At 47.7% G+C, this 26,690-nt stretch overlaps 2 protein-coding genes across 4 annotated transcripts; one reads left to right on the top strand and one right to left on the bottom strand.

Moving 5' to 3' along the window:
• The first annotated feature begins 12,625 nt into the window (after window positions 1-12,625).
• Sdr39u1 (short chain dehydrogenase/reductase family 39U member 1) lies at window positions 12,626-15,653 on the top strand. Its single transcript, XM_075949916.1, has 6 exons — window positions 12,626-12,728; window positions 13,028-13,134; window positions 13,227-13,309; window positions 13,650-13,771; window positions 14,549-14,692; window positions 14,945-15,653. The coding sequence occupies exons 1-6, from the start codon at window positions 12,713-12,715 to the stop codon at window positions 15,355-15,357; spliced, it is 885 nt and encodes a 294-aa protein (XP_075806031.1). The 5' UTR covers window positions 12,626-12,712; the 3' UTR covers window positions 15,358-15,653.
• On the bottom strand, window positions 14,180-26,361 carry Khnyn (KH and NYN domain containing). 3 transcript variants are annotated; one of them, XR_012907983.1, is made up of 8 exons: window positions 26,136-26,332; window positions 25,280-25,497; window positions 23,659-24,776; window positions 23,412-23,542; window positions 23,235-23,331; window positions 18,741-18,906; window positions 18,520-18,621; window positions 14,180-18,066 (listed from the first exon to the last, which is right to left on the bottom strand). XR_012907983.1 is itself a non-coding variant. In XM_075949914.1 (8 exons), the coding sequence occupies exons 2-8, from the start codon at window positions 25,478-25,480 to the stop codon at window positions 17,814-17,816; spliced, it is 2,010 nt and encodes a 669-aa protein (XP_075806029.1). In that variant the 5' UTR covers window positions 25,481-25,497; window positions 26,136-26,361; the 3' UTR covers window positions 14,180-17,813. The 3 variants fall into 3 exon arrangements, 2 of the variants coding, with proteins under 2 accessions (XP_075806029.1, XP_075806030.1); XM_075949914.1 differs by having other exon boundaries at window positions 18,799-18,906; window positions 26,136-26,361; XM_075949915.1 differs by lacking the exon at window positions 26,136-26,332 and adding an exon at window positions 25,590-25,972 and having other exon boundaries at window positions 18,799-18,906.
• Between the last annotated feature and the right edge of the window lie 329 nt (window positions 26,362-26,690).

The raw sequence follows: 26,690 nt of genomic DNA, 5'->3' as shown, positions 1-26,690 counted from the left end.
AGTCTCTTTTTTAATCAACATTTAGAGCAAATCTTGATTGGAGCAAGAGTATGCCAATTATAAAATGCATTCTAAAACTTTAATAACCCGTGCATTTATACTTACTCTGTCATTATGTTGCTATTTCTTTTCTTTTTCTCCTGTGGTGATTTTACTTGAACTATTTCCCTGGTGAAGATTCTTGTTATTTTAGTGTGAGAGTGGGTCTGTGAAAATGTGTGGTATTTGTGTGCACATTCTGAGGAGGACAGAAGAGAGTAACAGATCCCCTGGAGTTGGAGTTACAGGCAGCTGTGAACCTCCTGATGTAGCTGCTAGAAAGGGAATTAAGGCCATCTAAAAGGAAGGAACCCTTACCTGTTGAGCTATACCTCTGGCCTCAGTAAAAGATTTTTTAGACAGAACATGGACCTGTTTTCTGAGTTAAATCTTTAGCTCTTGCTTCTCTGAGTGTGTCAGTCTCCATGTGGGGCTAAGGTTTGTTCTCCCTTTGAGGGGCTGGTCCTCTCCTGCTTCCAAGATCTCTAACTCCACCCAACCCCAAAGTCATCACAAAATGCTGCCCTCACTGTGCTACACCCAGCCTCTTAGCCAGGTGTAGTTTGGGAGGAGCTTCAGGCTCAGAAGGCTGGGAGGAAGCTCTGTAGCATCTAGCCTGGCAGCATTCCTGTGTGGAGCTGACTGGTTGCAGGAAAAGGGACACTTCAACAGCCATCCTGACACCACAGCCCAGGGGTTGGTTACCTGCTTCTGTCTCCAGCAGTCAGACAAGCACGATGAAGAGGCTGCTGTGCTCTCTGCTGGGACTGCTGTGCACCCAGGTTTGCTGTGAGTCTGTTGTTCACATTCAGGGGACAGAGAGGATTCTGCTCAGAACATGGAGGGGTGGGGAAGCAGCTCAGGGGTCCTGCAGAACTCCCACCTTCTCAAAGGATATGGGGGTGAGTTCAGAATTCTGTGGATGCTCAATGACCTCCACCTGTGTCTCTTTCTCTGTTTCTAATCAGGGGTGAAAGGGCAACAAGTGAAGCAGAGTCCTGTGTCCTTGGTTCTGCAGGAGGGAGAGAGCACAGAGCTGCAGTGCAACTTTTCCACCTCTGTAAGACAAGTGCAGTGGTTTCCCCAAAGTCCTGAGGGACACCTCATCAGCCTGTTCTTCAATCCTTCTGGAACAAAGCAGAGTGGAAGACTGAAGTCCACAACAGTCACCCAGGAACGCCGCAGCCCTTTGTCCATTTCCTCTTCGCAGAACACAGACTCAGGCACTTATTTCTGTGCTATGGATCCACAGTGCTCCCCACACACCTGCAGCCAGCACACAAACCTTCAGCTGGGTGGGTGTGACCCTTGGGTTCCCTATCATAACTCATCAGAATTCCACCAAAGATCATTAGTTTGATTTAATATCCCTTCTCTGTATAGGTAGAGTTTTGAGTTTTAACCTTGTGTAAGATTTTAGCCATGTAGATTAAGGATTTGGGTCTTTAAATTCTCAAAATATATTCCCTCCTGAATCATAAATGTCCTTCTTAGAACTAATAGAAAAGCTGGTTAGAGAACTAAATCAATGTGATCGTGTAAGTCTCAGTGTGATGAATCCACAATGGATAAAAGGAAAGGGAAAGAAAGGCACAGGCAGGCTTCCAGGTAACCCTGCTGTGGACAGGGTCAGTGAGGAGAAAACAAACTGCAGCAACAACAAGAACATCAAGTCATGGGAGATACAGAAGGTACAGAGAGCTGGATGCTCTAGCTTCCTTTCTGTTGCTGTAATAAAGATCTCTGAGAAAAGCAACTTGGAAGGTGAAAGGATTTATTTAGCTTTCACTTCCAGGTCATAGACTCATTAGTGGTAATCAAGGCAGAAACTCCAATAGGAGATTCAAACAGAAACCCTGAGGAGACTCTGTTGCTAGCTCAGTCACAGGCTCACACTTAACTAGCTTCCTAATAAGACCCAGGACGCTTTCCTACAGAATGGTGCCACCCTCAGCGGGCAGGTCTCCATTTAATTCATCAATTTTAAAAAAATGTTGAAGTTTTAGTGCTGTTATTTAATTTATAGAAGACTTTGAGGTAATTGAAGTTATTGAATCTTTTAACTAACTATTTTATACCCTTTCATACATTTAACTTACTCGGATGTTTTCTAGACGGACGTCTGAATGTCTTTAAGAAAACAACAAGGCAGACAACTATGAGAAAATATTCACACAAATATCTCATCCAACTAACTTTAAATAGAATATCTAAAAAGTCTTACAACTCAATAAAAGAAGATGAATGGCTCATCTCAAAATGAGGGAAGTGAGTAGACCTGTCAGAATATAATTAGAGACTGTGCTTGTTAAAGTGGCAGCTGTAGGTTCCCCTACAAGATCCATGACTTTACTAACGGATGGAGGCCATTGCAGAAAACAGAAGCAGCCAAGATGCAGAGTTGGAGAACCTAGTCCCAATGGCTGTGACTACAATATAACTCCTGCATCCAAGGTTCAGGAAACATTGACGAAAAGGGAAAGGAATATGATAAAAGCCAGAAGATCAGGGAGTTTGTTGTGAAATTGTGTCCCCTAAGCCTGCTGGAGGCTACACGGATGAAGACCATGACTGCCTAAGCCCGAGATGAACAGGATAACAACAATGTTAAACTGGAGGGAGGAAAGTGTACAGAGCCTCAATCCTAGACAACAAAGTACTGAAACCTAATGAATGCTGGGAGTGTGAGAAATAATACTTCCCAGAGAAGAACACACCAATTGGTTATCCAGTACTGATTGTTCAGCCTTGAAAACATACTTACAAATAGTATTATTTAGACTAAACAGTTTGCATTTATGCATCTATGAATAAGCCTGTATATACATATGTATGTAACAATGATTAATGAATGAAGAAGCATAAATTTGAAAGACAGCAAGAGGAATATATGGTAGGCTTTGGAAGAAGGAAAGAAACAGAGGAATTAATGTAATTATAATCTCAAAAATAAAGGCAATAACAAAATATTTAGTGAAAGAAGAATGTTTATGACTTAATTATGACTTAATGATCATCATATGTAAGTGGTCTATATAAGAGTTATAATATGAGATGGCTCAAGTCAAATTCAATCATCTTTTATTTTATAAAGCTTGATTGTGAATAATAAGCATTGGCATTTCCCCAATTCTTTTTTTTTAATTGAAAAAAAATTTCCACCTCCTCCCAGCCTCCCATTTCCCTCCCCCTCCTCCCACTCCTCTCCCCCTGCCCCCACTCCTCTCCCCCTCCCTCTCCAGTCTGAAGAGCAGTCAGGGTTCCCTGCCCTGTGGAAAGTCCAAAGTCCTCCCCCCTCCATCCTGGTCTAGGAAGGTGAACATCCAAACTGGCTAGGCTCCCACAAAACCAGAACATGAAGTAGGATCAAAATCCAGTGCCATTGTCCTTGGCTTCTCAGCAGCCCTCATTGTTCGCCATGTTCAGAGAGTCCGGTTTTATCCCATGCTTTTTCAGTCACAGTCCAGCTGGCCTTGGTGAGCTCCCAATAGATCAGCTCCACTGTCTCCATGGGTGGGTGCACCCCTTGTGGTCCTGACTTCTTTGCTCATGTTCTCCCTCCTTCTGCTCCTCATTGGGACATTGGGAGCTCAGTCCAGTGCTCCAGTGTGGGTCTCTGTCTCTATCTCCATCCATCGCCAGATGAAAGTTCTATGGTGATATGCAAGATATTCATCAGTATGGCTATAGGATAGGGTCATTTCAGGTTCCCTATCCTCAGCTGCCCCAGGAACTAACTGGGGACATCGCCCTGGGCACCTGGGAGCCCCTCTAGGTCCAAGTCTCTTGCCAACCCTAAGATGGCTCCCTTAATTAAGATATGTGCTTCCCTGTTCCCCTATCTAACCTTCCTTTATCCCAATCATCCCGTTTCCCCAAGTTCCCCCCATCCTCCCCTTCTCACTTTTCTCTCCCCATCTCCCCTTACCTTCCTTCCACCCGACCCCCAAGATTTACTCAATTCTTATGAAGAGCTTCTCTCGTTTTTAAAGACAGAGTAGCTTTAGACAAGATAGATTAGGAAATATGATGATGTATAAAGAAAAGGTTGGAAGGGGAAGGAAAGAAAACAATGCTAAGCTGGCCTCAACACAGACAAAAATCTCTTTCCATCTCAAAAATCTTGGCTCTAGAGAAAGATTCAGTGCCTTTCTTCAAGGCATGGGCTTCTAAGCTCAGGACACTGTTGAGTGTGAAGACCTTATTTGTCCACAGAGGGGCAGTGCTGCTTCAGAGCAGGTGAAGCTTGTGGTTCTTCTACCTCCTCCTCCATACGCTAAAGACTATTATTTAAAATAAGAAAATTGTCTCCTATGTTGCTTAAGTTTTGTTAGAGCAAATACATGCATCTACTGAACTGTTTACCCAGATCTATTTATCTTTGGCCCATAATTTTGACAATAGGAATTTGCAGTTGAACACCATGAAGATGCATGCTACTCTTCAAGGTTGTAGCCACATCACCTTCTCTAAGGGACATTTCTAAGGCTGTCACCTGATGTGGGAGTGTCATATATCAATCTGTTGATTTCGTTGGTTAAGCAATAAAGAAACTGCTTGGCCCTCATAGGTTAAAACATAGGTGGGAGGAGAAAACAGAACAGAATGCTGGGAGAAAGAAGTTGAGTCAGTGAGTCGCCATGATTCTCCCACTCCAGGCAGACACAGGTTAAGATCATTCCTGGTAAGCCAGCTCGTGGGCTACAGCAGATTATTAGAAATGGGCTAGTCCAGGTGTGAGAGCTAGCCTAGAAGAGGCTAGATAGAAAAGGGCCAAGCGGTGTTTAAAAGAATAAAGTTTCCGTGTAATTATTTCGGGGCATAAGCTAGAGCTAGCCATGTGGGCGGCCGGGGACGCAGCCCCACTGCCCTTATTACTACAGTCACCCATGCTCTGTTCACTCCTCTGCCACATTGATATGACCTGTGCCTAGAACTATGGTATATATCTTTTCCACTGGAAAATCTACTATGGTTTGAAGCCAGTTCAATCTTCTCCTCCATCCGGATCCTCTCTGACTGGACTGAGCAGTGTCCACACCCTTTCCTTCATCATCCTGATGAAGGTGTCGTTAACGGGCTTCAGTTTTCTGTTCTTGAGTGCTGAGCCCAGAATGAAGATTAGGAGCCTGTGTGTCAGGAAAAACACCCGAGCACTCCCCATACAGCAGGCAGGTAGGCACTCAGCAAACACACAGGCTTCTTCCGCATCCTAGTTTAACTGTTTCAGTTTTGAAGTTCTTGTATTCACTCGTGGGTTATAATTTCAAATGAAAACTTCAGAAATAAGCAGTCCATTTGTTTTAAATCACCCATTCTTCCTGGCGGTATCCAAAATCCTGATATAAAGCATCTTTTCCAGCATCTCCCTGCCGTCCATGCCGCCATCCTGTGTCATTATCTGAGCAGTCATCTCTGTCATCAGGATGACTCTCCAGGTATCAGTGCTGTGTTTTGCTGCAAGTTAGATATGCAAAAGAGCAGACACGTGCTGCCCTCTAGTGGAAAGGTTAAAGCTTTTCATAGGTGCGGATGTATGTTCGGGAGAAAATATAGTGTGTGTGTGTGTGTGTGTGTGTGTGTGTGTGTGTGTGTGTGTGTGTTTTCAGCACTGTTTGTGATGGAGACTGACGGGCATCATTGAATCTATCCTCCACAGATGTTAGACATAGTGTATGTCAGATAGATGTCTGTCTGAAAGGAGAAAAGGAAAAAGAGAAGACACCAAAATGTAAAAAGAAAAAGCAACAAAATCACCTAGAATACTGAAGTATAACCTGTTTGGTTAGATTCTACCTCCACCTCTTCCCCCTCCTCTTCTTTCTTCTCTTCCTCCTCCTACAGTTTCAGGTATCAAGACTGAACTTAACCTTGTTACATAGCTAAAACTTCTTTCAATTTCTGATCTTCCTGTCTTTACCTTCCTAGTGCTAGAATTACAGGTGTGTGCACCATGCCCAGTTTATACATGCTGGCAGTCAAACCAGAGACTTGGAAGTGCACGCTATTGACTAAACTAAATCCTCAGTCTTTCTGGAGACTTTGTGGAGCATGGACCATTGCCTGATGTTGGACTGTGATTGGACCTGTGATGATGCCACATATACAACACGATCTTCTTTACTCTGTAACTTCCTCATGGTCTTTTAACTCCTATTATTACAGCACAGAGGCTCTCTGCTTTAGCAGATGTTCTTCCATTTATTCTCCACTTCCACTTGATGCCTTGTAGATATCAACATATAAAGTCAAACTGATTTTAATATTTGTATTTCATCTATAAAATTAAATATGACAAAAATACTGAACATTTGTTCAAACTCAGAATGTGAGTAGTCAAAATGCCACATTCTTTTTTTTAGAGTATTAAATAATTTATTTAAATCTTATCACTGGGTACTTGGAGATAACATCAGAACACACAATTTTTCATAAACCTCCCTACTCTCTGCAGACTCTACACCTTCTCCTGATGTTGAACACAAGTAGCATGTTGTTATTCGAATTCTTTTTATTTTTATTTTATTTTATTTTTTTAAACAATCTTTTTTATTTTACATACCAATACCATTTCCCTCACCCTCCCCTCCTCCTGCTCCCCTGCCTTACACACACACACACACACACACACACACACACACACACAGCATCCCCCAACCACTCCTCAGAGAGGGTGAGGCCTCCCATGGAGAGTCAACAAAATCTGTCACATCACTTGAGGCAGGACCAAGGCCCTGTCCCCCACCCCCCACATCTAGACTGAGCAAGGTATCCCTCCATAGGAAATGGGCTCCAAAATGCCAGTTTATGCACTAGGGATAAATACTGGCTCCACTGTCAGTGGTCCCACAAACCTCCCAAGCCACACAACTGTCACCCACATTCAGAGAGCCTAGTTTGGTCCTATGCAGGTTCCCTAGTTGTCAGTGAGCTCCCACTACCTCGGGTCAGCTATTTCTGTGAGTTTCCCTATCATGGTCTTGACCTCTTTGATCATATTATTGCTCCTCTCTCTCTACAACTGGACTCCAGGACCTTGGTCCAGAGTTTAGCTGTGGATCTCTGCATCTGCTTCCATCAGTTACTGTATGAAGGTTCTGTGATGACAATTAAGGTAGTCATCAATCTGATTACAGGGGAAGGGCAGTCAAGGTACCCTCTCTACTATTTCTTATATTCTTAGCTGGGATCATCCTTGTGGATTCTGATGAATTTCCCTAGTGCCAGGTTTCTCACTAACCCCGTAATGGCTCCATCAATCAAGGTATCTCTTTCCTTGCTTTTCCTCTCTGTCCTTACCCCAACTCGACCTTCCAGATCCCTCGTGTTCTCCCCACTTCCCAATCCCCTTCCACCCTCCACCCTCCCCCACCTTCCATGCTCCCAGTTTACTCCAGAGATCTTGTCCATCTCCCCTTCCCAGGGAGATCCCTGTATGCCTCTCTTAGGGTCCTTTTTGTTTCCTGGCTTATCTGGGGCTATGAACTATAAAATGCGCTTCTTGAAGGTGTGTGTCCTGCCCAGGCTTCAGAATGGTTTTTGCCCTCTCTCAGCCAAAGCCTTTCCAGAGTAGATCATTGTACTAACTTCTAATTTCTTTTTCACGGGTATATTATTAGATTTACTAAAGTTGATCTTTTTTTTATAAGAAGACAATGAAATTTGCATAACTGTAACACATATACAGAGGGCCTAGGTCAGACCCATGCCTGTTCTCTGGGTGTTGGTTCAGTCTCTGTGAGCCTCTATGAGCCCAGGTTAGTTGATACTGTGGGTTTTCTTGTGGTGTCCGTGAACCCTCTGGCTCCTATATTCCTTCCTTCCAGTCCTCCACAGGATTCCTTGAGCTCCACCTAATGTTTGGCTGTGGGTCTCTGCCTCTGTTTCCATCAATTGCTGGGTGAAGCCTCTCTGATGACAACTGGACTAAGCACCAATTGATGAGTATAGCAGAATATCATTAGGAATCATTTAGTTGACTTTTTTTTCCCCAATTGTGTTTGCTTCTATTCTAGATCTCTGGACTATGTAACATCTGGGTCGTGGCCCTCGAGGTCCTGTCAGAGGTGGACTCCCTTTCATGATAAGTGTCTCAAGCTGGACCAGTCGTTCTTTGGTCCCTCCCACAATTTCTTTGTGACTTTTACCCATGCACATCTTGAAGGGAGGACAAATTATAGGTCTAAGGTTTTGTAGACGGGTTGATAACCAAGTGCCTCCACTCAAAGTCTTGCCCGGTTACAGAAGATGACCAGTTAAGACACGGTTTGCCTCATTGCTAGGATTCTTATCAAGGGTCACCCCCATAGATTCTTGGGAGTTTCCATTGTACTAGGTTTCTAGCTCATCTCAGAGATGCCCCTGATTCCAGTTTTCTTTCCCAGTATTCTCTCCCTCCATCCTCCCTTTACCTGATTTCTCCTGTTCCCAATCTCCATCCAGAGGTCTCTCCTTGTCCACCAGCAATGGCCTATTCTATTTCATCTTAACAGTGAAATTCATGCATCCCCCTTGAGCCCTCCTTGTTACTGATCTTCTCAGAGTCTGTGGATTGTAGTATGGTTAATCTTTATTTAATCGCTATCTTAGTTGGGGTTTCTATTACCATGAAGAGACACTATGACCACAACAACTCTTATAAAGAAAACATTTCATTGGGGTGGCTCACTTACAGTTTCAGAGGTTCAGTCCATTATCATCAGGGCAGGGAGCATGTCAGTGTGCAGGCAGACATGGTGCTGTCTACGTCTTAATCAGAAGGCAACAGAAAGTGGACTGACTCACGGGGCATGGCTTGAGCAAGACCACAACTACTCCAACAAGGCCACACCTCCTAATAGTGTCACTTCCTATGATATTATGATGGTCAATTACATTCAAACTACCACAATGACTAATATCTAATTATAAATGAGTACATATCACATTTGTCTGGGTCTGGGCTACCTCACTCAGGGTAATCTTTTGCAGTTCCATCCATTTGCGAGCAAATTTCATTTGTTCCACAAGAGATATTCATGAGCAAATTCATTTTAAAAAGTAAACTTACAATCTGCACACGGTGATTCAAACCTGAATTCCAGAATATGGGAGGCTGAAACAAGGGGACTGCTGCGAATCTGAAGCCAGTCTGGACTGCAAAATAAAACCTCATCCCAAAAAAATAAATAAATAAAAAGAAGAAGAAAATAAAGTTATGCAAAATTATACTTTTTCACACCTGAAACATAACAATAAATTTTGAATTAATGTAGTTTTGTTATAAAATAGTTCAGGTAATACCAAGATTAATAAAATGAAGGGCCTGGACCCATCACTTGATCTAAGAAATGAGAGTTCCCCTGTATTTGTCTTAGTTAGGGTTACTATTGCTAAGAAGAGACACCATAACCACAGCAACTCTTATAAGGAAAACTTTTAATTGAGATGTCTCACTTACAGTTCCAGAGGTCCAGTCCATTATCATGATGGGGAGCAGGGCAGCGTGCACAGCAGACATGGTGATGGACCTGAGGATGCTACATCTTGCAGGTAAGAGGAAGTCAGCTGACTCACTGGTGGTATTCTGAGCATAGGAAACCTCAAGGCCCACCCCCACAGTGACATACTTCCTCCAACAAGGCCAATCTATTCCAACAAAGTCACATTTCCTACTAGTGCCACTACCTGTGAAATTATGGGGGCCAATTACATTGGAACTGCTACAGAACTCCTCCCTATCATGCTCTGCCTCCGCAGGAAAATGCTACCCTGAGTTTTGCATTATTCGCATGCATTTTCTACTTTTATAATCTATTTATTTAAAATATCATAGTTTTGCTTGCTTTTAATAATTAAGTGGAATTATAGTGTAAATACTTCTGCAACTTCCCTTTCTATTTAATATTATAGCTGTGAGGAGATATCAGGGCATGTGGAATTCTGGCTATGCCGACCTAACGGGTTTTACTGAAGAGAGATAGGGCGGTTAATCTTCACTGTCAACCTGACTAGATTTGAAATCACTTAGGAGACACATGTTTAGGTGCGTCTGTCAGAGCATTTCCTGAGAAGTTTAGCTGAAAGGGGAAGACTCGGCCTGACTGTGAACTGCAGTATCCCATAGACTGGAGTCCCAGAGTGAAACAAGGGGAAAAGTAAACTGAGCCCCAGCTTTCAACTCTCGGCTTCCCGACTAGACAAATCATTTCCAGCCACCACACCTTCCAGGCCTTGAAGGATTGTAGCCTCAAACTGGGAGCCAAAAGAACCACTTCACTTCAGCTGCTTGTGTAGGGTACTTGGCCACAGCAATGAGAAAGGGATCTTATATATACACACCAATCAAGATGATCAGACATCACCTGGAGGGTGGTAAAAGATGAAAAGCCAACTTGAATATGGATAACTAGATTATCAAAATGGTAGTTGTTGCTAAATGGATTTAGCAGGGATCTTTGATAAAATGGAATTTTGTAAGGAAATACACAGATGAACATAAAGGAGACTCAAAAGCCTGACTGAAGTTTGTTCAAGTAATGTATCTTTAGCAGATGCTCAGGCCCAGCAATACTTTAAAAAAACAAAAAAAGAAAGAAATCTATCTTTTTTCATTTTACATACCAATCCCAGTTCCCACTCCGTCCCCACCTCCCATTCTCTCCACCTTCCCCCACCCACATCCACTCCTCAGAGAGGGTAAGGCACATTGTTTCAAGAAAAGACCAAGGCCCTCCCTGCTACATCTAGACTGAGCAAGGCATCCATCCAAAAAGAATGGATTCTAAAAAGCCAGTACAAGCAGCAGAGACGAACCCTGGTGCCACTGCCAGTGGCTCCTCAGTCCGCCCCAGCCACGCAACTGTCACCCACATTCAGAGGGACTAGCTAGGACCTATACTTGTTCCTTCCCCATCCGTCTGGAGTTGGTGAGTTTCCATTAGCTCAGATAGACTGTTTCAGTGGGTGTCCCCATCATGGTCTTGGCCTCTTTGCTCATATTCTCACTCCTCCCACTCTGTGTTTTGGGAGCTCAGTCCAGTCCAGCAATACATTTAGTCTCTTAAGATTCCCTTTAGTTTTTTTGTTGTTGTTTTTGTTCTTTGGTTTTGGGTAGCTTTTGGCGGGGTTGGCTTTTTGAGACAGGGTTTCTCTGTAGCTTTGGAGCCTGTCCTGGAGCTCACCCTGTAGACCAGGTTGACATCGAACTCACAGAGATCCACCTGTCTCTGCTTCCTGAGTGCTAGGATTAAAGGCGTGCACAACACCACCCAGCAAGTTTTTGTTGATGTTGTTGTTGTTTGAGACAGGGTTTCTTCCCTTTAGTTTTCTAAAGAAGTTGGCAATGCTGTTGAAGTGGTGAGGTGTTGATCTGACTTATTGAATAACTCTGCACTCGTAGTCTTTCTTAGCACATATTACACACAACACAGTTGTCTTGTCACATGTTATTCCATGATCATTCAGCTTTCAATGCGTAGGTGGAGAAAAAAAAAAACTCAAATCAGGAAACCTATTAGGAAAGTGTTCCGGGAGTTTAGACAGAATAATTGGAATGAGGGTTGTAGTTAGCAGAGACCGAAATAAGTCTGAGAGATTCTTAGTAAGTAAAATCAACTACATTTCAGGCAAGCAGAGATCTAGAGGCGCTGGAGTGATGGTTCAGTGGTTAAGAATACGTGATAGTCTTCCAGAGCACCTGGGCTGGAGAGCCAGCAACGATACAGGACCTCACAACCGTTTGTACTCTAGTTCTGGGGAATCCCCTAACTTTTTTTGGCCTCGAAGGGCACCAGGCACCCACGTGGTACCGGGACACACAAGCAGGCAAAACTACCAATCACATACTTTTCTTCTTGAAATGAGAGATCTAGAGTGGTTTGTATGGAAGTCAGGAACTCGAAGAAGAGATCTGAATTGCATACATTTGGGGGTTCTATGAAGAATTAGTGACTGAACTCATGTATCACAACACAGATGGTAATGGATAGGGGCTGTGTGTTGTGGGCAGCCAGGATGACGGTGGACAGAAACCAGAGACCTGAGATGGCTCCGTGGGCAGACTGCTACACAGGCATCAGGAGTACCTGAATTCTGTTCGCCAACCACCTTTAATGAAAAGCTGGATATATAAAAGTCAGTTGTAACCAGCGCCATTAATCTCAGGGAACACAGCAGGAGCCAGTCTAGGCAATTGTGAGCTCCAGGTTCACTGAGACCTTGTCTCAAAAATGAAGGTGAAGGATGATAGAGGACTATTTCCTCACATGCACTCTCTAGCACACACAAACCCAAAGACGGAAAAGAGAGGGGCTAGCGGGCGAAAAGAGGGTCCTAAGATCCAACTAGCAACATTTATCTATAGTTTGAGAATTTAAAGGAAGCGGAGCAATCAACAGACGCCAAAATTCGTTCTTAAAGTCCTTGAAGACAGAAGCACCCAGCACTTTGAGGTCTGGATATGTGTCGGTTTCTTTAGGAGCGGGTATTTCTGCGAGTCCTCCTCTCCTGTCTTTTGCGTCATCGACCTCTCTTCCCACGGAAATTTGCGGTCTTTCGATATTGCTATATATAACTCCTTCCGGGTCGGGGGAAGCGGGGTGGCGCACACCTAGTCCTGCAATTCGCGTGAGCCGAGGCGCGTAGTCGCGTCCGGTTTTAAATCTCGCGCAGGCGTGTTGGTTCCCCCGTCGCTATGCGGGTGCTCGTGGGTGAGGGAGGGCTGGGAGAGTCGCGGGCGGGCTTAGGCTGAGGCCGAGAGCTGGGAGACCAGCCCCCCTCCCCCCCGGGCGCCGTCTTCTAAGCAAGCGACCTAGCCTTGGCTTACCAGCCCCAAATGCCGAATCCCTGAAACCCCGTGTCCTGTGTCACCTCTGCATTGTGGGGCGGGAGCGAGGGTGGAGGGGAGTGGAGGAGAGGCCTGGTGTCCGAGGGGACGGCACCAAAAAGGGCAGCCCGGCCTGCCTCCTGCCTCCTCGCGGCGTATAAACAGTTTGTGCTCTCCCATCAGGTGGCGGGACGGGATTCATCGGGACAGCCCTAACCCAGCTGCTTAAAGCCAGGGGCCACAACGTTACGTTGGTCTCCCGCCAGCCTGGGCCAGGTCGAATCACGTGGGTACGTCCAGCCTCAGCAAGGTGGGTGGGAGAGCAGTTTGCGCCCCCCCCCCCCCGGAACTGTACCAGCAGGTCCTGTGCTTTCTCCAACAGAGTGAGCTCATTAGGTTGGGGCTGCCCCTCTGCGATGTTGTCATCAACCTGGCCGGAGAGAACATCCTCAACCCTCTGCGAAGGTCAGCTGGGCCATAAAGCAAAGTCACTAGCACAGGGGCAGAAGGTCGACTCCCATGAGCTATGCGTGGCAGCCATACACTGTGCAAAGTGTGTCTTAACGTTGGAGCTGGTTCTATATCAGTGTCTAAGAAAGCCCATTGTTGTGGCTAAAGAGACGTAGTCCATGCCTGTTATGGAGGGGGTAACAGTCTTGGCTGTCTTAGCCACCCTGAGTTATGCATTAAGATAGATAAAGGACAAGTGGCTGGCCGGGAGAATAGGCAGGTGTATAGGAGAAGAGCAGTGAGGATATGGGTTGGATGTGTGTCTGTACTTCTGACCTTTTCATCTTCTCTGCAGATGGAACGAGGCCTTCCAAAAAGAGGTTCTTACCAGCCGCCTGGATACCACCCACTTGCTAGCTAACGCCATCACCAACACCACACACCCACCGCAGGCTTGGATACTAGTCACAGGTGTAGGTACGTCCCCAAATCACCAACCTCTTACATTAACAGGAAGAACAGAGAAGGCAGCTCAGGCCCTTGGGGCTAGTTAGACCCCACTGAAGCACCCTAGAGGACTATCCTTCCCAGTGTAGCTTCTAGACCCTCCAGCCACGGCAGGTTCCTCCTAACCTCTGGATTTTCACTTCGTGGTATTCATGGGTGTGAACTGAGTGGGGAGCGTACTTGGCTAGAGACTCAAAGCTAGGAGCCCTTGGTGGAAGCCCTCAGAGAAAGGGATGGATGGTACCAGTCCTAGTGCTGAGGAAGGCGACCTACTGCCAAATACCTTGCTTTTTGGTCCACAGTTCTTTATAAACAAGTCCCCTATTAGTGTGTCACCCTTGAGACAAAATAATTGCAAACAATTAAAATGAAATACTCTACTATTTTATACATTTAATCCTTGCAAAACCTCATGAGGTAGGTACAGTTACTCCCATATTGAAGATGCAAATTGTTCATACAGAGAGTAACTTGCCAGAAAGTCACAGATGTCAGGAATGGCGGAGCTCAAGCAGCCGGGCACCCAGGTTTCTGTTCCTAAGCACTACACACTAGCAGCCTCTGGGTATAGCCCTGTAGCCAAAGGCTAGACTGGCAGGCAGGAACACAGGAAGCAGCTCAAGGGGAAAACAGTCATGGTTCTTTCTTCTCCTGTGGAGATCCAACGGATCAAAGAGAGGGAGCCTTTAATGCAGAAGGCCCAGCAGGATAGGGCCAGCCAGAGCAATGAGTGCTTTCCCACGACAGCTTACTACCAACCAAGCCTGACTGAGGAGTATGATGAAGACAGTCCAGGAGGAGATTTTGACTTTTTCTCCAACTTGGTAACCAAATGGGAAGCAGCAGCCAGGCTGCCTGGGGAGTCTACACGCCAGGTTGTGGTACGTTCAGGTGAGGACCAAGGGCCTGGGAATCTGGCAAAGTGGACGATTTCTGGGCCGAGGTGGGCTGAGATGACAGTGAGAGAACACCATCAGTCTAGCTAACCTACAGAGGGAAAGTCCCAAGAACATCGACAACCCTCAACTCTGACCTGTCCAAACCCACATGGGAAGAAAGTGAGGAAGGGAAAAGACAAGTTAGAGTAATACAGATTTTCAAGGCTAAGCAACCTTCCTGTACCACCCCTCTTGCCTGCTTTAGGGGTTGTGCTGGGCCGCGGGGGTGGTGCCATCAGCCACATGCTCCTGCCCTTCCGCCTGGGCCTAGGAGGCCCCATTGGTTCAGGTCACCAGTTCTTCCCCTGGATACACATCGGTGATCTGGCAGGAATTCTGACTCATGCCCTTGAAGCAGACCATGTCCAAGGAGTCCTGAACGGAGTGGCTCCAGCATCTACCACAACCAATGCTGAGTTTGCCCAGGCCTTGGGTGCTGCCCTGGGCCGCCCAGCCTTCATACCTGTGCCCAGCATGGTGGTACAAGCAGTCTTCGGACGAGAGCGTGCCACCATGCTGCTGGAAGGCCAGAAAGTAGTCCCACGGCGGACACTGGCTACTGGTTACCAGTATTCCTTCCCAGAGTTAGGGGCTGCCTTGAAAGATGTCGTAGCCTAAGTAGACAAGGACCCCCAAGGCAGGAGCTGAGGCCTGTTGTTCCTCAACTAAGAATTGGCTCAGGTGATACCTGTATTTGAGATGAGAAGCCATCTGGGTCTTAGAACCTCTCCCCGTCACTTTCTTGCCGTGTTGTTTTTCCCCATCTGAGAATATCAGTCAAGGTTGTAATCCCATCCTAACCTCAACCTCTTCAACTTCTTGTCGTTTCTGTGTGTCGCACTGTGCCCCCGTTCTCCCATATACTGTGTAGAGAAAGTCAACAGCTATGGCAATAAATTCTATCACTAGCTTCAGCTGTCTCTTTGGCTTAGATTCTCCTAGAATTTATCTTAAGGACTATTACCTAGATGGCTCTTCTTCCTAAATGAGGTTCTGAATGTTGTAATACTCAGTCTCTCTCCTCACCCTTCCCTTTCTTGGTCTCTTCCCAAATGAGCTGGTGAGACATGAGGTATGAGAGATTAGAGACAGTACACATAAGGACCTATTTCCAGTGAGTTCTGGTGCTGCCCTAGCCACCTGTTCAGAGGATGCCAGCAAAAATGGGGAAAGAAAGAAAGGCCTGTAGGTTAGCCTCAGTATTTCACCCAAATGGCAGGGAATTCATCTAGCAAGCACATGCAGATCCCACCTCATACTGCGGCAACACGAAGACAGTGTCCCTCTATAAGCTAGGATCTGTCTCTCACCTGCTTGGGAACACTTCAGTCTCCTTCCAGGGCCCTCAGCATAAAAAGGAAACTAATTCTGGCCTTCTGTACACCCACCATCACGGCAAGCGAAAAGAGCAAGAAACCAATCGCAAACTTAAAAAGCTCTTCTACCAGCAACCAGTTCAGACCATTCTCTTTGTTTCCTGGGCACTAAAAGGAGTCACTGGCATTTCCCTGATCACCTTGCCTCCAATACAGCTGTCCCAGCCTGAGTTAATCTAGTGTAGAGATGAAAATGGCCCAACGAAACAGACAGATACAGACCTAGGGACCCTCTCCTCGATCACCCACAGTCACCTCTCTGTGTCACTAGTAAGTCAGCCAGAAAAGAAGCTAATTCAGAGACTTACTACAACTCCCAAATAGAACTGAACCTAGGGAACCTGCCTTACCTCTTTATCTGAGAAGTTGACTAGCTCTGAGTTATTTCTGGGGAAGGTAAAAATAACAGAAGCTTGTTAGGCTACACTAGAGAAAACAAACTACTAGAAAACTAAACATCCAGGTCAGGAGTGTGCCTCCTTGCAGACAGTAAATCCCTGGCACAGAAATCAAGCAGATAGCAAACAATGACTTGTGGGAATTAGGATGTAAACACTTGGCCATGATAGGTCAGTGGGGGTCATCTGTGACTAGCCAGGTGTCTGATGTTTCAGCTTCCACTCCTAGACAATAGTTTCTTAACCATACACAGGAAGCAGTACTGTGTCTTACCAAATGCAACCCACGTCTTCCATAAAGGAAATAATAGATCCCGCTAACATTGTCACTGCAAAGCATGGCTTCATGAATTTGGTGAACACATTCAACACCAGAGAGAAGATTTAACCGGGGCCTTTCTGACACATTTGTAAATCTGTAAACACATTTGAATGCAGCTGACCAGCTGCCTCTTCTGGGGACCCTGAGAGTTTTTAGGGAATGCAGCAATCAACCCTAACAACTATTTTGTTAATCTGTGTTTGGAAGGTTGCTGGGAAAGGGTGCTGCCATGACAGGCGTGTTCTACTGAAAACCCCGAGTTAAAACTGAGGGTGTGGACTGTGGACATCTCTGAACGTGAAGTTTTGGTTAGGGAGCCTATGCAGACACAGGCAGACACACCTGAAACATGATCCAAGATTACTTCCTCACAGGAGCCTTCCTCTGTGTACCCAGTTCTCCTCTCAAAGGTTATTTTTTATGCCTGTTGTACAGACATAAGTAAAAGTCAAGCGACTCTGCCAAGGTCGCAGGCAGGCACAACCCAGTCTAGGAGCCTTCTGGGTCTCTGCTGTCCCACTGCAACAGCCCGCATAGCAGTGTGGCCCTGCAGACCCCAGACAGCTCAGCCTACACTAGCCATTCAGAAGAGCAGCCTGAGAATGCTTTCTTCCTCAGCTTAGCCTTTTGCTGCCTCCAGCTTACCCTAGCCTCCAACTCAGCTTAACCTGGCCAACAGTCTCAGCCTTCAGGAGGAGCCTCTACAGCCTGCAGAAACCCTCTGCAAAGACCAGGATGAGTGCTTAAATCTGATCAAAGGCTTCTTAGAGCTGGCTGCAGTCCTGACTAAGGTCGAGCCACCTTATGGACCCCAGGCAAGAGTGTTCCCACACTCAAATCTCTTCTCCGGTGTTCCTCCAGCCAAAGCACCATCTTAGAGGGAGTCGGGCACAGTCTGAGCAGCAGAGGACTGTAAGGAAGGGGCTGGGCTGGGGTTGCTAAATCTGATAGGGCAGCAGCTATGCAGGCAAGTAAGGCTCAAAAGTTGAGACTCAGCAGGGCCTCAGAGAGTTGATTAATATCCCGGCAGTATGGTTCCCGCTGCAGGATGAAGTCCACCTTATGGTCCTGACCCCAAAACACCTCCAGCAGCTGGCGCCGGAGCCGCTCTGTCTCCCTGGTCTTCCGAATGCCACCTTTTTCCTCTTCCTTCCCTTGCTTCGCCTGCTGCTGATTCCCATGGTCTTTGGGGCCTCTGGAGGGTTGCTGAGCCTTAGAAGAGTCCTGTTTCCTGGAGAAAAGCAGAATAAGAAGTGATAAGCACTGGGTAGAAAAGTTGGGCCTCCGGGAGCCTCGGGCAAACTGACAATTCCCAGCTTTGGAGATGAATTCGTGAAGTTCCCTATGCTGGCCACCGAGTGGCAGTATCCCACTAGGAATGCAATGTCCTGTTTAATAACTTGCTTATGAGCCAATAGAGGGTGTGGGGGTGCAATTGGCTATCATTACATGCAATCATCTCCCAAATCCTTCCATCAAACACACAGACCAAAAGGAAAAGAAATAAACATTTCTCTTCCTAGTACAAAGTCTGTACAGGAGTCCCTGGGGGGACTTTAAAGGCCAGTCCCACAAACTCGAGACTACTGCAGTATAAAGCTGGCCCAAACTGTGACACTCCCATGCAAGCCTCCAGTCCTTCAGAGAGGAGATCAACAGGCTGCAGGCAGAAGAAGGGAATTACCTGACTGTCTTCTTCAGGAACTCATCCAGGGTGGGGCCATTTCGCCCCAGAGGGTCATCTGGGACCATGAAGAGGTTTCCCACAAAGGTGAAGGGCAGCAGGCTGGATGCAGAAGGAGGGAGTCACAGGAACGGTCTCGCCAACATCACCCAGACCAAAACCACCCGGAGCTACTGGCTAGCGTCCTCAGGCATCTTCAAGCCCCTGCCCAGGATTCTCACCCAGTGGCCAGAGAAGAGCTGCTTTAGAGAAAGGTCTGAGTCGCTGCCCTATTCTCACCGCTCTCTGATGATGGCCATCCACTTGTCTGACTCCTCTGCCAGATCTCGGAACTGGTCATTGGAGACAATGATCCCATCGGTCTCTTCCGCCAGCTTCACCATGAACCTGTCTCGAGGAAACACAGAAACCATTCTGGGATTCCCCAAGGATCAATCCCACGGTATGCTATCAATGCCTGTGACCCAATTCTGGTGATGGAGGTCTGTCTCCAAACTCGTTTAAATGAAGGTTGAGGGAGGCTTCTTGGGAACTGAGGCCAGACCCTCATGCATCCTAGGCAAGTGCTTTACCATTGAGATTATAGGTAGGCTGGTAGGTAGACAGACAGACAGACTGACCGAGGCAATGGGGTCAGAGACAGGCAGGGCATGGTGGTGTACACCTTTAATCCCAGCACTCAGGAGGCAGAGACAGGCAAATCTCTTGAGTTCTAAGGCAGTCTGGTTTATATAGTTTCAGGACAGTCACATAGAGAGATTCTATTTCAAAAACAAATCTTGCTAAGTTAGTCTAGCCTTGAATTCTCTCTGTAGCCCCAGCAGGCTTTGAACTCTAAATCTTCCTGACACGTTGTGCCTCCACATTCAGCCCCTCCCCCTCACTTCACACACGTGACTAACTGGGCGTAGGAACCAAGGTCAGAGAACAAACAGCGGTGAATCCAAGGTAGTGTCCCGAGCGCAGCCCATTCACCACACCCATCACTGAAGGCTGGGTCCCCGGAACAGAGCTAGCAACAACTTTCTCCCGCCCCACCACCAGTCATTCACAATCCCCCCATTCCTCCACGCTGCCTTACTTTCCAGGGCCACAATCGCCTTAATAATCCAGACATTAAAACTGGGACTCATGCCAGCATTCCCCCAGCTCACCTGCCTCACCTCACCATCCTCCATCCCTCAGTCTCACCTGCTCTTCCCCTACACAGAGCTCTTCCACACCTGCCCTTCATCCCAACCAGTCCAAGTGAGAGGCCTTGAGTAAGTCCACACGGCCAGGCTGCACCTAAGGAACTTACTTTCTGGGAGCAGGCGGTATGGCTCTCTTGGTAGAGTGCTCACCTAGCGGCATGGGGCCCTACGTTCAACCTCCAGCACCACATAGACTGGGCATGGTAACACACACCAGTAATCTGGCATTCAGGAGAATCAGAAGTTCAAGGTCATCCTTGGTTACTCAGTGAGCATTGAGACCAACCTGGCTACAAGAGACCTTACCTCAAAAAATAAATAGAAAAATAAAATTTTCAATTTTTTTGTTCTTTATTAATAATTTACTCATTTTTATTTTATGTGCATTGTTGTTCTGCCTGTGTGAGGCTGTCAGATCTTGGGAGTTACAGACAGTTGTTAGCTGCCATCTGAATGGTGGGAATTGAACCCAGGTCCTCTGGAAGAGCAGTCAGCGCCCTTAATCACTGAGCCATCTCTCCAGCCCCTCAAGGTTTTTTTTTTTAAGATTTTTTTTTTATATACATACAGATGCTTTATCTGCATGTATACCTGCAGACCAGAAGAGGGCATCAAATTGTGAGCTGCGGTGTGGTTGCTGGGAATTAAACTTAGGACTTCTGCAAGAGTAACCAGTGCTCTTAACTGCTGAGCCATCTCTCCAACCCCAAAATTATAAAGCTTTTTAAAGACACCTGAGGCCTACTTTAGTAATTTTCTTGTTTTGTTTTTTTTGTAAGATATGAACTCACATAGCCCAGGCCTGCCTCCAATTTACTGAATAGCTGAAGCTAACCTCAAGCTTCCTGCCTTTACCTCTACCTCCCAAGTGCTGGCATTAAAGGCAACTGCCATCATGGCCAGTCCATCCACAGAGTGAGATTCACAAGGTGGTAGGCAGTGAACTAACTTTTGAGAGGTTTAAAACCAAAGAGATCAGTCCATCCCACATCCTTCTCAGTCAAAACTCCCAATCCTTCCTTCCTGGAAAATCCTAGTCACAACATGGCTCCCTTCCCTGGGCTCCTACAGTGCCTGATTTACGGGTTGTTTTTTTTTTAATCAATTTTCACTTTGGGGCCCTCTGAAGCCAAGGACCAACTCTTGCCCCAGAGTTCTTTCTCCAAGTCATGCACCTAGTCTGAAGTGAGCAGTCACTATCTGAAAGGCATTGTGGTCCAGAGAAGACAGGGAATCGGGATTAGGTACAACAGGTGTGTGGGAAACAAGTTTAGGGGTTGCTATGCTACGTGAAGTCCACAAAGCATGCTCTCTTGTCAAGGGCTTCCCGGCTCTGGGGTTAGGCTACCTCTTGCTCTGCAGAACTCACTCAGCAGGCCATGTTGGGTTCCACTGTGCTGATCTGTACCACAATGAAGAGAAATTCCAAGTCTATATCATGTAAGTTACTGTCTTAGATAAACCCAAAATCTAGGCCTTAAAACAAAATAACTGCACATGGGAGGCAGAAACAGGAGGATCACCACAAGCTCAAAGCCAACCTGGCCTACAGAAGAAGTACCAGTTCCAGCCCAGGGCTACAAAGTGAGATCCTGTCCAAAATGGAAACCGTAGCATCAGAAGAGTCCTCCTTGGTTTTTGTCAACTTGATACAATATACAGTTATCTAGGAAGGCGACCCCCAAGTGAGAAAATGGCTCCATGAGATTACCTATAGGCAATGTGTGAGACATTTTCTTCATTGCTGATTGATAGAGCCCGGGCCACTGGAGGCAGGGCCACCTCTGAGCAGGTGGCCCTGGGTGGTATTAGAAAGCGAGCTGAGCAAACCAGTAAGTCGTATTCCTGTGGTCTCTGCACCAATGCCTGCCTCCAGGTCCCTGTCCTGACTTCCAATCAGAGAGGGACTATTACCTAAGAGTTTTATGACAAAATAAACCCTCTCCTCCAAATTTCTTTGGATCATGGTATTTATCACCGCAACAGAACCAAAGAAGAAAGTGAAGTACCTTTTGTAAAATATTACTTCTAGAGAGTAAAAGTTACATATCTAAAACGATAAAACACACAATAACTATGCTGGCTAGTTCTTAATTGTCAGCTTAATCTAGAATCATCTGAGAAGAGTTCACAATGAGGAACTTTCTGGATCTGGTGGTCTGTAAGAACGTGGTTAATTAGAGTGGAAAGACCCAACCACTGTGAGCGGCACCATTCCCTAGGCAGGGGATTCTGGATCCCATGAGCAGCAGAAGCAAGCTGAACACTACCATTTATGCAGTCACTGCTCTCTGTTCCCGACTATGGATGTGATGTGACCAGCTCCCATAAGGTCCTGCTGCTGTGACTTCCCAGCTATAATGGACTATAACCTGAAACAGGGAGCTAAAATAAACACTCCTTAAAGTTGCTTTTTTGGACTTTTCTGGACTCTCTGGACACCAGGCATGCACAAAGTGCACATACATACATACATACAGGCAAAACACTACTACACATAAGATTTTTTTATTTTACACAAAACAGAAAGGTTTGAAATAGCTAATCAGTTTTAAAGTGTATATATTTCCACACCATGTATGCACAAGTGTAGCAGGAGTATACGTTTTCTGTCCAGCCTATATGGTAACCTCTGTCAAGGGAGTTGACCACTCTCCCTCTGTATCTACCTCTGTAAATAGAGGTAAATACAGGCATCACCCTTCGCCTGTCTTTCTTCTTTTTAGTTTATTGAGACAGGGTCTCACTTTGTAGTCCAGGCCAGCCTGGAACATACTTTGTAGCTCATGATGGTCTCAAATTCGTGGGGATTATCCTACCTCGGTCTCTCAAGTGCTGGGATTACAGGCATGACTACCACACCCAGCTTCATGCAACACTTAATTGGGCCCATGCAAATGTTAAGAGGGTACGTCACTGGACTCTTGCTTAGCACCAGGAATGAGGTAAGCACATACCTTATCTTCTTTTGATATTCACAAGGAGGGTGAATGAATGGAGAAGGACCCTGAGACAAAGAGGTTGATTCACTAAGAGGTGGGGCCAAGACCATAGAGAAAGCAGGTCACTACTGAAGCCTGGAGCTCTAATTCTGACTTTCTGTTCCATTCTGGGACTGGTGGTCTCTCACGGAACTGTGTTCTAGGCAGTCCTAGTATTCAAAGATTGTGTTTCTACATCTTATTTATTTTGAAGATTTTCCCAGAATGTTCAAAGAATTTCTCTACATGTTTGGAAATTCTGCCAGCCATTCATGTCATCAGCCTTCCCGGCTCTCCGTTACAGAGTATTTTCTAGACAGCACTCTCTATAAATACAAGGTGAATGATGAGCAGGCCAACACAGTTGTCCACAGTCCCTCTCGTGTCACCTGCAGAGCTGACTTACCTACCCCATCATATGTCCCACGGAAACTAACTCCACTACTGAGGCTGGAAGACAGAGGTCAGGAGCATCTCTCTCCTGCTCAAAGTCCCACTAGACTCCTTCAATAAAACTGGGGGCCAGGGGAGGAGCAAATACCTGTCATCATAGGAAGAAATCCTCTTGCCATCCATGACTCGTGAGGGTGTCAGGGAAAGCAGACTCAGGGAGTACAGCTTCTGCAGGAAGTGACTCTCTACAGAACAAGATACAACAGGGTTCTCCTCAAGGTAGACATGGCCTGACCCAGGACACAGATGGCCAGACCCAACTTACCTCTGACCTTGGAATCCTTACTGAAGCGCCACTGGGGCACAAAGACAGTTATGTCACGATGCCCACGGTCCCAGAAGTACTGCACAGCAAGAGCAATGCCCCGGCTTGAGAAGTAGTGCTGCAGGCCATGCCTGCAACGGAGAGGGTCAACGCTCAGGACCCACAGGAGGAGGCTGCACGACCAGCCCCTCGGCAGATGTCTCCAGGACAGACCCCTCCTCAGAGCTCAACCCCACCAGCTACTTACACCATGGCTACGTTGCTGCCGTCAATGACGATATGACGGAGGTCTGGCTGGCCGGGCACATTAGCAAGGCACAGGGTGAAAGGGTCCTGTAAGGCTTCCTGGAAACGCTGTGTGCCGGTCACCAAGTTGCCCCCTCGAGCGCCTCGTTTAGACCCTCGACCTCGAGCCCCAGCCTGTTGCTTGTCTCCCCTGTCTCCCCTATCTCGGTCTCCACAGGGCCATGGGGGTTCCGGCGCAGGTGGAGGGCTAGGTACTCTGGGAGGTGACGTGCTCCCATTATGGAGCCGCCGGAGGAGAGAGGCTCCCCGAGTTTGAGCTGCCCTCTGAGAGGGCACATGGGCACCAGAAGAGTCACCCTGCATACTGAACCCTCCTCTTTGCTGAGGAACCTCCTCCTTCCCCAAGGCCTTTCCTTTCAATGGTGCCTCTGCTCCTCCACCTACTGGTTGTGACTTGAAAGCCACTCCTCTCTCCCAGATCTCTTCCCCAGAGGGCTCCTTCCTCCCTGAATGTGTGTCCCTGACACCTTCCTGTTTACTTCCCTGCTTCTCCATAGTAGGTCTTTCTCCTCTTGCTGCCCTTGAATCTCCCGACCCCACCACTCCAGTACCCTGGGACTCCCCACCTTGACTCAAGGGAGCCCTAACTCCCTGGAACTGAGCACTCAACAGGCCTCCACTCCCCTGCCGCTCAGGAGAGGGCAGCACCTGTGGACCCTGCTCTCCGGATGCCTCCAGTGCCAGGCTTAGGAGCTCCTCCTGGACAGCCAGAGGCAGCTGCAGCAGGGCCTCCATGTAGGCATCCTCCCTAGTCTGCAGCAGAGCAGAGAAGTCTCTCAGCACTCCAGCACTGGCAGGGGCTCCGGGACAAGACTGCAGCTGAAGATCCCAGCTCAGCCGCTGCACTAACTCCTCCACCCGGCTCTGAGCCATCACAAATGCCTCCGTGAGGCCACTGATCATCAGAGAGCCAGGAACCAGGGGCACCAGGTGGGCAGATGTGCTCCAAGCCAGGCAGTCAAGGAAGAAGCCGTGGGCTCCCCGAAAGACGCAGTGCAGTCTGGGTGGGTAGCGGATTTCACTCTGCAGTTCTGGGCTGCAGAGCCCCTTCAGGTATTCCTAGATGGGAAGGTCAGAGGGGAACCTTCTAGAAGCCATCTCCTTCAGGTTCATTGTTCTCCCTGAGCTCCAAGCGCATGCATCATCCAAGTAGATACTGTTATTATTCCCATTGTAGATACAAGGAAATTTAAGACTAGATCAGAAGGCTGTCAAGTGGTGAAGCTGTCTCAGAACTCCTCAGAGGCGAAAGAAAGAAATGTGGCCACCCCCTGCCACACCCACTCACTCCCAGTGAATTCCTAGGCAAGGGCCACCTGCGGTGCCATTGCTCTATTATCCCCAAGGGCACAAAGTAATTTGTTTCCAAATGCCTGCAGTACCTGGGCCAACAGGGCAGAAGTGAAACCAAAATTCTAAATAAAAAATAACTGCTGAGTTCCTCAAAGCTCAGGACAGAAGCAGTCAGTAAGATAGCAGAGGCAGAAATCCTGCCCAGCCGCTCCTCCGAATCTGCCTAGGGGAGGGGCGGGGTCCTAAAAGGACGTGGGAGAGGAGTTCACCTTGGCTCTGCAGACGTTCTCCTTGGGGCCCTCAAGCTGCAGCCAGATATGAGGGTTCTCTGGGCAGTCTTTGGAGAGGATGCTCATTCCCACGCTGAAGATACGCTCCAAGCGAGCCTGCTGCTCCCGAACCTTGTCCTCTGCCACCGCAGACACCGCAAAGCGGTCAGGAGTCGGGGAAGCCAACCCCCAAGTAGACATGGCTTCTTCCTGGGGTCCTGGAAGAGCAGGGGCAAGCTCAAAGTCTCTGTCTCTCTTCAGCCCAAATCTCAACCACACGGCCTACACCCCCACAATCAACAAGTCGCACCTAGTCACAGCACCGGTAAACAACCCCAGGAGGTAGCACTGCCACCTCGGAGGTAGAGGTTAGAAAATTATCTATCCACAGGCCTCTCCCGGAAAGTAAGTCCTTCGTAAACAAGGCTATAGGGGATCGACGACTGGCCTCAGGACACAGATGACCACCGCCCAAAGAGGGGGAGTTCCGTGAAGGAGCCTCCAGCTCATTCTGAGAGTCGAGAGTCGTAAGAAGTGGGTGGGTGAGGAAAGATTCCCAAAGCTCAGAGGTCTCTTCAAGTTTTGAATAGAAAAGAGCCTCTCCAGAGACAACTACTCGCCGGAGGCTGTAACTAACTGGGTAGTCCTGGGAAGGGGGTGCCCTTGCCCAGTGTTCTCTCTCTAGCCACTCCTACCTCCCGCCTCTCTTCTCTGAGACGTACGTCGTCAAGAGTCCCACCCAGGACCCGGGGCCTGGCCCGCCCTCCTACAGACTGCCGTAGTGGCCGCCCCCCCAGCCCGATCACCCTCCGGCCTCGGCCTCCAGCTCCCGATCGCCGGGAAGGGGCGCGCCTACCGCCAAAGCCGCGAGTCCCGCTGTTCCTCTAGGGGTCCGGGGTCCCCGCGCTTCTCCCTCACCCCAGGGGGCTGGGGCTGGGGACCCGAATCTGGGAGGGCCTCCTCGGCGTCCCACCCAACCTACACTCCCGTCGTCAACAACGCGTTCTGGTTTTGGAGTCACTTCCCGGCCTGGGGCGGAGTCAGACCAGCTCCTCCCCCGCCAGGGCTGCGCTGCCGTCTCCTCCCGCGCCCGCCCTCCCGGGCTCCGCCTGCTGCCCTGCGGCCCACTGACCCGCCCTCCACGTCCCCTGCTCCCCTGCCCGGCCTACGGGTAGCCAACACTTCTGTCCCCACCCCCAACCCCAGCCCCACCCCAACGCCTCCCGCCGACTCTCACTTTCGCCTCCCGTTCTTGGGGGGTCCTTGCGTGTTCTCAGTTGAAGGTTCCAAGAGGGAAAGTGACTTGCCCAGAGTGACAAGAGAATACTGCCCTGGGCCCAAGCACTTTCGCCAAGTAGATTGTGGGTAAAGATAAGGATACACCTTCCAACATTAACAACAAAAAAAAAAG

This window comes from Microtus pennsylvanicus, chromosome 15 (genome assembly GCF_037038515.1).
Source record: "Microtus pennsylvanicus isolate mMicPen1 chromosome 15, mMicPen1.hap1, whole genome shotgun sequence".
Classification (NCBI taxonomy): Eukaryota; Metazoa; Chordata; class Mammalia; order Rodentia; family Cricetidae; genus Microtus; species Microtus pennsylvanicus.
The sequence above is the reverse complement of the archived record's forward strand: the minus strand, read 5'-3'. Positions and strand labels throughout refer to the sequence as shown.

Excerpts from the sequence above, each read along its gene's own strand:
- Sdr39u1 (XM_075949916.1), top strand. Across the intron at positions 13,772-14,548 it reads GATACTAGTCACAGGTGTAG|CTTACTACCAACCAAGCCTG; the intron begins GTACGTCCCCAA and ends TTCCCACGACAG. Across the intron at positions 14,693-14,944 it reads CCAGGTTGTGGTACGTTCAG|GGGTTGTGCTGGGCCGCGGG; the intron begins GTGAGGACCAAG and ends TGCCTGCTTTAG.
- Khnyn (XM_075949914.1), bottom strand. The coding sequence starts at position 25,480 with ATGTCTACTTGGGGGTTGGCTTCCCCGACTCCTGACCGCTTTGCGGTG. Across the intron at positions 24,777-25,279 it reads AGAACGTCTGCAGAGCCAAG|GAATACCTGAAGGGGCTCTG; the intron begins GTGAACTCCTCT and ends CTTCCCATCTAG. Across the intron at positions 18,622-18,798 it reads ATGGCCATCATCAGAGAGCG|CCTGCTGCCCTTCACCTTTG; the intron begins GTGAGAATAGGG and ends TTCTGCATCCAG.